The sequence below is a fragment of the Brienomyrus brachyistius genome, chromosome 9 (genome assembly GCF_023856365.1).
Source record: "Brienomyrus brachyistius isolate T26 chromosome 9, BBRACH_0.4, whole genome shotgun sequence".
Classification (NCBI taxonomy): Eukaryota; Metazoa; Chordata; class Actinopteri; order Osteoglossiformes; family Mormyridae; genus Brienomyrus; species Brienomyrus brachyistius.
In genome coordinates, this window is record NC_064541.1 from 11,928,437 (window position 1) to 11,938,655 (window position 10,219).

General features: G+C 52.6%; 1 protein-coding gene across 1 annotated transcript in view; it reads left to right on the forward strand.

Annotated features, from left to right (window-relative positions):
• LOC125749095 (intermembrane lipid transfer protein VPS13B-like) overlaps positions 1-10,219 on the forward strand; it is a 209,711-nt gene that overhangs the window by 198,220 nt on the left and 1,272 nt on the right. The window contains 12 exon segments of the mRNA XM_049025986.1: positions 289-477; positions 598-744; positions 1,787-2,067; positions 2,341-2,468; positions 2,997-3,196; positions 5,045-5,163; positions 5,476-6,251; positions 6,979-7,155; positions 7,244-7,414; positions 7,526-7,702; positions 9,117-9,219; positions 9,894-10,143. Coding sequence (XP_048881943.1) covers positions 289-477; positions 598-744; positions 1,787-2,067; positions 2,341-2,468; positions 2,997-3,196; positions 5,045-5,163; positions 5,476-6,251; positions 6,979-7,155; positions 7,244-7,414; positions 7,526-7,702; positions 9,117-9,219; positions 9,894-10,143 — 2,718 coding nt within the window.

Below are 10,219 nucleotides of genomic sequence, written 5' to 3' on the forward strand. Positions count from 1 at the left end.
CCTGCATCGGCGCCCCCTCTCAGGCACAGATGTTAGTGCGGAATGAGAGTGCAGTGCGTCGGCAGGCAAAGTTGAAACAGACACAAGCCGGGCACTGGAGATTTATTAAGTACTGCGAGAGAAGCAGCATCCAGGGGAGCAGGAACCTCGTTAAGAGTCTGTTGATCTTCTGCAGCCTGAGATCAAGGAGGTTTGGGCTTGGTGGCTGGCCCATGTTCTCTGGGAATGGGTTGTTAGGCCAGCATGAGTCCCCTACCCTTTAAAAGGTCATTTTGTTGTGGTGTACAGGAGGCTTTCCAGATTGGTATCTACTGGGCTGACACCAACACAGTGCACAAGTCTGCCGCCCTCGAGCTGGTGCACGAGCTGACGTCCCCACGTTGGAAAGAAGGCTCTGGAAGCGATGTGCTCGCCCTCGACGAGGAGGGCTTCGTGGAGGCCCAGATCACACTGGGTACCATGCCGGGCCGACACAAGGTCAGTCGTCGCCACCCCTGTAGAGGCAGATGGACAGAAGTGGAATGCAGGCTGTTTACATGTATGATTTGAGTTACAGAGCAAATATGAGAGGTGCCCGGTTCGTGTGCCCGCCTGCAGGTGTGCCAGTTCTGTGTGTCATCCATGGTGAGGCATGGCATCCAGATCCTGCAGGTGGAGGACCGGACCATCCTGGTGAACAACACCACCCATCTCCTCTATTACAGGCCTCTGCTGTCCCACGGCGCCCTGGGAGTCTCAGAGCAGGTGTGTGTGTGTGCGTGTGCGTAAGTGGGCCCCTGACTGGCGCTCCTTTTGACAGCCCCATTTGCTGGCATCTGTAAATCTTGCCCGTTAAAAGCATTATACCTCCCCCCATGCCCCTTTGCGTAGAAATCCATTGGAAATTGTCGTATTTGGTTAAAAATAAAAGCCCATAATACTCAGCTCTCTGGTAGGGAGAGGGAGGATGGTGTCACTTTTCCAGTCCAGCATTTTTAATCATGTAGTAAGGAGCACTTCAGAGACAACATATTCGACAAAAACAAAAAAAATTGGAATCAGGTTTCGCTCTCATCTGGTGCGAGTCCCCTGAAAGCACTGTGAGCTCATTCATGACCTCTCTGATCCTCTTAAAAAGGACGGCAGTGGTTTTGCCACTTGACACTAATTATTTGAAAAGAACAAACTTTAAAAAGGCACTTAACGAAAGCATAAGCCACAAACAAGTGCAGGAATGCCTTTTCTCAAGGTTTCGTCTTGCTCTGTCTCTGGGGCCCTGCAGAGAACCCTCCAACTAAAGAGCTCTCTGCTTGATGGGAATGTCGTTATCCATAAACACAGGCTGACACGCTGTGCTCTACAGGGATATGGATATCAATAAACACAGGCTGACACGCTGTGCTATACAGGGATGTCGATATCCATAAACGCAGGCTAATGCGCTGTGCTATACAGGGATGTCGATATCCATAAACACAGGCTGACACGCTGTGCTATACAGGGATGTCGATATCCATAAACGCAGGCTAATGTGCTGTGCTATACAGGGATGTCGATATCCATAAACACAGGCTGACACGCTGTGCTATGCAGGGATGTCGATATCCATAAACACAGGCTGACATGCTGTGCTGTACAGGTATGTCGATATCCATAAACTCAGGCTGACACGCTGTGCTATGCAGGGATGTCGATATCCATAAACTCAGGCTGACGCACTGTGCTATGCAGGGATGTTGCTATCTGTAAACACAGGGTGCTGCGGTAGTGATATTCCTTCTCTTTTTTCTGTCTATCTGCACTGCAGCCCTTTGACTGCCCAGACACTACGGTTTGCTCCCTCCCCCCCGGCCATGCCCTGGATTCACCCCAGACCTGCTCGGTCCCCTGCTGGGATGTCCTAAAAGTGGACTCCCTTTCTGAGACGGAGGCTCTGCCTCCCCAAAGGCACATGGTCTTCAGCATCGCCCCTGAGGGAGGACCAGGGACCGTCTCCTGGAGCCTGCCAGCACCCATCCGACCTGACTTCCCCCGGCAGAGCGTGGCGGTACCAAGAGTCCCATGTGCTCGTACCGGGACCAGCACCAGGTGGGTGGATTACCAAAGAGCCGATCAGGCCCAAACACACCCGCTCACATTTTCCAGGATCCTCATGGTGTAGTTATGGAGCCGAACCCCAGCACTCTCTCATATCTGTTTGGACACCTTTCCCTGCTTGGATTAGACCTTCGGGCACAGAAATGATTTCACAGCATCTGTTTGTTCAGGCCATTCCCAGCTGTGATAATTCCAGGGATCCTTCTTTCCGGGAGGGGGGCAGCATTTGCATGCGTGTGTGACGACTCTTCTGCCTGTCTGCAGGGCCTTGGTGATGACATTTCAGGAACACCTTGGCGTCACCTACATCACGCTGAATGAGGACCCCTGTCCCCACATGCTAATCCACAACCAGTGTCCCGTCCCCCTCCTGCTGAAGGAGAACCTAAGAGGTAGGGGCTCCTTCTGGGTAGCCATCATTAATGGTTCTGCATTTACTACTGGACTGTACTAATAGTCATGTAATGCTGTGCAGGGCTCTGAGCATCAAGGTCATTTAGAGAAAATGCAGTGCAGGGCTCTGAGCATCAAGGTCATTTAGAGGAAATGCAGTGCAGAGCTCTGGGTTTCAAGGTTATTTAGAGGAAATGCAGTGTAGAGCTCTGACCTTCAATGTGATTTAGAGGAAATGCAGTGTGGAGCTCTGGGTTTCAAGGTAATTTAGAGGAAATGCAGTGCAGAGCTCTGAGCATCAAGGTCATTTAGAGGAAATGCAATTACAAGCTCTTTGTTTCATGGTTATTTAGAGGAAATGCAGTGCAGGGCTTATAATGCAGTGAATCCACTAGTAAAACCTGCTCAGCCCCTCAAACCTTTAAGCCGAGCAGAAGGAGCTGATCAGCCTTAAGGCCTGTCTGTCCCCGTCTCTGCTCCTGTCTCTGTGCGTCTGCATACCCAAACGTGTGCACATGTCCCCACAGAGACCCCCCGGACTGAGGTGTACTGCCGGCTGCTCCCTGCCAACTCGTCCCTGCATCATGAGCTGTACCGGCACTATTCCAGCTTTCCTGACTGCCGCCAGAAGGAGGCGCCGTCCACCCTGTTTCTGCGACTCGCCCCTGAGGCGCAGACCTATGCGGAGTGGACAGACGCCGTGGACATCAGCTGCCCGGGCCCTCAGGTCCCTGCTCTACTCTCTGATACCAGGCTGTTGAGCTGCCACGGGGGGGGGGCGGTGGGGGGGCGGGGGGGGGTGGTGAACCCTCCCCTCCCATAGCATAATAGAAACCCAAATACAGTGACAAGCATTATTTACACAATGTTGTTATTGTTTCTCTGCTTTTATTAAATTGTACCACGTTACGTATCTTCAGGCTATGAATGTAACAGTTGTCTAAATTTCACACATTTTTCATGCATTTTGAAAGATGTTCTGGTCGTATGTCTCTTCTTGTAGACTATTAGCGATAGATCACACAGCTATTCGATTGGAACCAAGTGCACTGATACTGCAGTGAGTGCTTTCAGGAATTATTTGCAGGCAGTGAGGCTGGCTGAGTCCCCCAGCCTTGCGGTCCTGTCTGGCCCCAGTCTCCCTTGGGGAGGGGAGCTGTACTGATGTCTGTGAGCTAGCATCTCCTTTTACTGCCGGGTCAGGAACTCCACGTCTGGGGCTCTGTGGCAGGCCAGACTAGAGTTGATGTCTGTGTGTGTGTGTGTGTGTGTGTGTGTGTGTGTGTGTGTGTGTGTGTGTGTGTGTGTGTGTGTGTGTGTGTGTGTGTGTGTGTGTGGGTGGGGGGGGGTGTTAATCACATTATGGGGACCCTAGCCTCTTAGGATGCTTTTCCACTGTACCAAGTACCATACTTTTGCTACAAAAATTTGGTACTTTCCCTTTTTCCTTGATTTCTGGTCTGGTACCGGTACCAAAATAACCAAACCAGCTGGGATACTTTTTTGGTACTTTGAGGCGGGACTTGAAAATATCAAGACCCTTGTGTTCAGAAACACACAAAACATCTGTCAACCTGAAAAAGCATAGCTGCAAACTCAGAAAACAAAGATTAGCAAAGTAAAAAATAATAATATTAATGGATGCATGGACAAATAAAGAGAACCTCGTCTTAATTGGGATCTGACTGGAAGAACAGATTCAACAAAATTCATGACAAGAAATAAGAATTTGCCATAATGTACTAGGGCATCATGATATTGGAAATTAATTTGGGAAATTAAATAATGGGATATTTATAAAGAAAAAAAAGGAGTTAATTTCTTACAATCTTGCCTGGGAATGATTTAATCAGCAAGAATGAAAATGATTGATTGGCTTGGAGAACACATGCAGAGCTCATGCAAAACCAGAGGCGGTAAACTAATTTTTTAGACATATACTCGATAATCTTGTAAAGGGACAATCATTCAAATTGTGGATCTTGCAGAGAAATAATGATTTAGCCAAACTTAAGCCCCCTTCGCTAAAATGTCCAGATAGTATGAAAAAGCCTGATCTCAACCCAGCTGACCATTGTGGTGCATGCAATGTATGAATTGCATGTACATAATATGTGGTGTGGATGTCAGACATGGACCTATATACCACAGTCATTTTTCGAATTCAGTACAAAATCCCCCACCTCGCATTGTGATGTAATTCAGCGCTAGTGCCAGTTTTTACGCCAGTACTTTTGGTACTTCAGAAAAGTGCCCTGACTTTTCAGCATGCGGGTACAGTTTTCAGGTCACACGATTTTATAAAAATCTGTGAATGCAATCTAAAAATGTCTTGTTTTTGATTGTTTTCTTATGGTGATGGTTAGGGCTGAGTAGGGATTGGTTTTGGCCATAGACGTAAATGGAGAGTCCCCACAATAATAGGAATATAGGAGCTGTGCTTTTGTGTGTGTGTGTGTGTGTGTGTGTGTGTGGATGGATGGGTGTAGGTGTGTGTGGATGGGTGTAGGTGTGTGTGGATGGGTGTAGGTGTGTGTGCGTGTCCAGCACTCACCGTCTCTGTGTGTCCTTACAGGTGCTCTTCCTCCCTAGCTTTGGCTGTCTGTACATCAACGTCCAGCTCTGCAGTGGCACCATCATCCTCACACTGGCCCCTGAAGCCAAGATGGACGCCATCTTGAGTGAGCAGCACAGGTACGCGCACTGCCACACACACGCACACGCGGGGTAGGTACCACTGGACCCTTTTCCCTGCTCTCAACTGGGTTAACAAGCTCCATTCTCACTGTTTGCCTTCTGAATTCAGAGCAGATTCTTGCTAATTGAATGCAAATTAAAAACAAGTTTCTGTGTTTTTCTTTTTAAGAATCTGTTCACTTAGAGAGTCGTTATTAAATTCTGTGGATGACGCTTCCGGTCTGTCAACATATTTCCCTGGGTGTTTTCTGTCCCAGAACCAGACGGAGAGGTAGATCCTAAAATATGGGTGCCATTTTTCTGTCCTAGGCTGCCCAAGTGCACACTGGCATTCCAGGTGCTGCTGAGCGCGGCCAGCCTGGCACTGCGTGATGACATCACCTGCCCCACGGGCTCAGTGGAGCTGCTTCGCCTCACGTTGTCTAAAGTGCTCCTGAACTTCAGTCAGGCCCAGGCAGGCAGCACTGGGGCAGGGCCAGCAGAGGGCGACGTGCTGGAGGTGTACTGTGCCGGGCTTCAACTGGACAATCAGCTGTACCACCGCGCCAGCTTCCATTTCCCCGTGCTGCTGTGCCAAGAAAAGCGGGCAGACCTGGGCCCTTGGACGGCGGAGGCCAACCCTGCCACCATGCCACACGGTCTCCATGACTATAAGGCCTCCTGCTTCCTGCGACTAGGGCTGCTTTTGTCGGCCAACGGCCACGGTGTGGACGAGGTCAGCTTCCAGCTGGAGCCCGCTCGCGTTTACTTGGAGGACACCTTCGTCTATTACATCAAGACGCTGTTCCACACATACGTCCCGGATGCAGTGCTGAATGGGGGGCGGGGCCATGGGACCAGAGATGTGCCCGAGGCCGTGTGGGAATCGGTACGGGCGCTGGTGCATCCACTGCGGCTGCGTCGGCTCTGCATCCAGCCCGTGAGCCTGCTGGTGAGCGTGCACGCCTCGCTCAAGCTCTACATCGCCTCGGACCACACGCCGCTGGCCTTCTCGCTGTTCGAGAGGGCCCCCATCTGCACCACGGCCCGGCAGCTGGTCCACGCCCTCGCTATGCACTACGCTGCTGGCGCCCTCTTCAGGGCAGGTGAGTCTTGATCCAGCAAACGAATACATACAGGAACATGCATATGCTCAAAGCAAGCAGACGTCATAAGTGAGTGTGAGGATGGACGGCCAGTTTTAATGGACTGCTCTCCAAACTGTGCAACCATTTAACCATGAATTTTCCAACCGGGAAATTCCAGCTACGGATTCTGGTTGGTCCCGAATCGGTGTGCCAATACCCGCATGTGCCGTGAGGCTGTTTCTCTCTCCCCCACCCCCCCATGTATTTTCTTGGCCTCCTTTGAACATGTTGTCATTATTGCTCATGCAAACGCCCTGTAGAAGGATGCAGAGCCGTCGGCGTGAGAGCAAAGGAGAAGAACGATCTGTGAAAAACCGCATGAAAGGCGCCTTTTTAGATTCTGTAATGCAGTTCGCAGCAAATAAATACTGCCAATCGCTGTCCTGCTGCCGAGCGAGAGCGGGCAGCTTAGAGCATAAATCCCAGGCCTCTGTCATGTGAGGCTGTTTAACAGTGTGTTTGCTGACTCCACGTGACTAAACTCTTAAATCTGCTTCATTCTTTTCATATGTGCTTTATAATTTAATGAACTAATAATGAACAGCCGTAATTACAGGATGGGTGTGCACAGGCTGCGGGGGGGGGTGATTTCCGTGCCTTGGCATGGGTCCACGCTTTGAGCTTAGCCGCCGGGAGCCTCTCTGCTCACCACGTCTCTCTGTGCCCCCCCTGCCCCCCTCCCCAGGCTGGGTGGTGGGATCCCTGGAGATCCTGGGCAGCCCGGCCAGCCTGGTGCGCAGCGTGGGAAACGGCATCTCCGACTTCTTCCGCCTGCCGTACGAGGGCCTGACCCGCGGGCCTGGTGCCTTTGTCAGCGGCGTGTCCCGTGGAACCACCTCTTTCGTCAAGCACATCTCCAAAGGTCAGGCCCTGTGACTGCGTAGCCCAGGGTGGGGAGTCGGGTGCAGGCGATACGCTCCTCCTTGCTGAGTTTTCCTGCCCCCCTCCAGGCACGCTGACGTCCATCACCAACCTGGCCACCAGCCTGGCCCGCAACATGGACCGACTGTCCCTGGACGAGGAGCATTATAACCGTCAGGAGGAGTGGAGGAGGCAGCTGCCAGAGAGCCTGGGAGATGGCCTCCGGCAGGGCTTGTCCCGCCTGGGAATCAGCCTCCTGGGTGAGTGCCCTCACCCCCCGTGTCTATGCTCACATACATGTGCACAAATGTGTACACGTTCGCCTAACCGTGCGTGCGTGTGTGTGTGTGTGTGTGTGTGTGTGTATGCAGGGGCCATCGCTGGCATCGTTGACCAACCTATGCAGAACTTCCAGAGGACCTGGGAGACCCCGGCCTCTGCCGGCAGCAAGGCAAAAGGCGTCATCTCTGGAGTGGGGAAAGGCATTGTGGGAGTCTTCACAAAGCCTATAGGGGGCGCAGCTGAGCTGGTCTCGCAGACTGGATACGGTAAGGTGTCAATGGTACAGATGTTTATTCGCATCACTCTTCTCTGCATTTTTCAGTGTTTTCGGTGGTTTTTCAGTTCACAGAATGTGTATCATTGACCTTTTTTGTACTTGTATAATGTCCAGTTCATCATTTGCTTGTGTTGTTTCATTGCCGCATGGTAAGCTTTCCTCGACCTTAAGCAGCCAGACGGGTATTTCTGACCATGCACCCAGTCAGCTGGGCCATCGTGACAGAGATCCAGGCGTGCGCTTCTGGTCAGGTCTAAGGTTTAAGGATTTAGGTTTGAGGTTTGGTCGTTGAAAGACGGCGAGTTCTTTGAAAAGTCAGTCAACAGATTTGGCGGTTCGTGTTTCTCAGACGCCCGTGGGATCACCTCGGGTCCGCTTTCACCATGATGTCCGAGCGAGAACGGCTCATTAATCCTCTGAAGGTCTGGAGGACGCCTTGGACCACCCCCCCTTGTTTTTCTGTCTCTTTCCCCCCAGCACCAGACAAGCACCCACCCTGGATCCGGTCTGTCACAACACGGCGACTTGATCCCAGTATTTAGCCCTAAACCGGCTCCTGTGATTTATGGGCCAAATGTAGCTGAGTGGCACTTCAAAGCTGGATAAATCAGTTGCTGCTCCCCCCTGCGCACCCCCCACCCCCTACCCAAGGCTCCTTTGGCCAGGAGTGTTTATTAGCTGTGCGGTCTGCTCTCTGGAGCCCGGCCACTGGAGCTGCTGAAAGCCCAAGTGACGTGCAAGAGGCCGGCATTTTCATGGCGCAGCTCTAGCGCTAACAAGGCCTTACTGCAACACATTAATTTCAAATGAAATGCATAGACCCACATAAGAGTGTCTGCTCCCCCAGGGCCCTCCAATTAATCCCCCCCCCCCTCCCCAGTGCTGTCCGGCTCCGTGGTCCGGGAGGTTAAGTGCTTTGTTGTTGCATGGTAGCCGCCGCCATGGATTTGTTCTCTGCCACCTCCTGTTCCTCTGCCATGACATCACTGCCTGAGATCTGCGTGTGCTTTATGAACTGCATGACATCAGCGCATTCCGGTGCGGGCGAGCACAGGGTGAGGACAACCTACTCACACAGGGACACGGAAACACAGGAAACGGCACCGGGAACTCCCCTGAGTTTCCCTGTGGGCTGGTGACCCTGCCGACCTTGCATTGAAGCTCATACCCCATCTCCATGGCCGCTCCTTGTCCCATACCTTGTCTCCATGCCGTGGTCCGTTTTCTTTGTCGTGTCCCACTATGTGTTTTAGCTCTGTCCCTTTCCACGTCTCGCTGTATGCCCCTCACCGTGCCCTATACCACACCCCACTCCACGCCCCTTTCCATGTTCCACACCACGTCCCGCTGTGAACATGAGGCCCAGTGTCCCCCGATGACCCGTGCTCTTTCTATCTCCAAAGGCATCCTGTATGGCGCTGGGCTCTGGCAGCTGCCCAAACAGCTTCACCTCCCGACAGAGGACAGGTCGGCAGCGGCGCCCAACAGCCATGTGAAATATGCCTGGTAAGAGTGGTCCGCTGGCACGGTGCCCTCACTGCTGCTGCACAGACACTCTCTGAAAGCCGTCAGCAAGTCCTCCTGGCGAGGGAATGGCCTTGCGTTTTTACAGTGATTTTAACCAGAGATGTTTCCCTCATGGGGAAAAGAGGGTGGTAAAGGTCAGGCATGGGAGGGGGGACTCAGGGCCAGAACGTGACAGGGAGGGAGCAATAATAAAACTGTAGTGTTTAATAAGGGGGGAGGGGGGTCAGCAGCCATGTGAAGGAAGACAGACTCCATGTGGAGGATGAAGAGTGTACAGGAGTCGCTGAGATACTGCGTGATACATGTAGAGCAATGTTTCCCAGTCCAGTCCTCAAGAACCCACTAACAGTTCATGCTTTAGCTCCCTCCCAGCTCTCGGTGGAGGGAGCAAAAATGTGGACATTCTGGCAGGGAGCTAGGAGGGAGCAAAAACATGGAGCAGTGGGTCCCCGAGGACCAAATTAGGAAACACTGATTTAGAGAGTGCCCACCCACTCCGGGGCCCCCGCTACCCCAGTGGGGATTAAGCTGTTACAATGATGAATGGATGGTTTAGAGAGCAGGGCTGCCCCTCTGGTCCGATCGGGCTGGCCCATTTTCATCAGAAGGTCATGTGACCCGCACTTAAGCATGAGCGTTCATGTGTCACACAGGAAGATGCTGCAGTCCCTGGGCCGACCCGAGGTGCACATGGCGCTGGACGTAACCATCGTGAGTGGCTCGGGGCAGGAGCACGCGGGCTGCCTGCTCCTCACCAGCGAGGTGCTCTTCGTGGTCAGCCTGAGCGAGGACACCCAGCAGCAGGCCTTCCCCGTCACCGAGGTGGAGTGCCGGCCGGAGCCGGGCCAGGAGGGTGTGCTCACCCTCACGCTGTGCCAGCAGAGGGTGGCCAGCGAGGCTGAGGTGAGTTCGCCCAGGCACCCAGCTGGGTATTTGTGGGTGAAAACACCAAACACGCTGTAAGTGGGTCCTTACATGG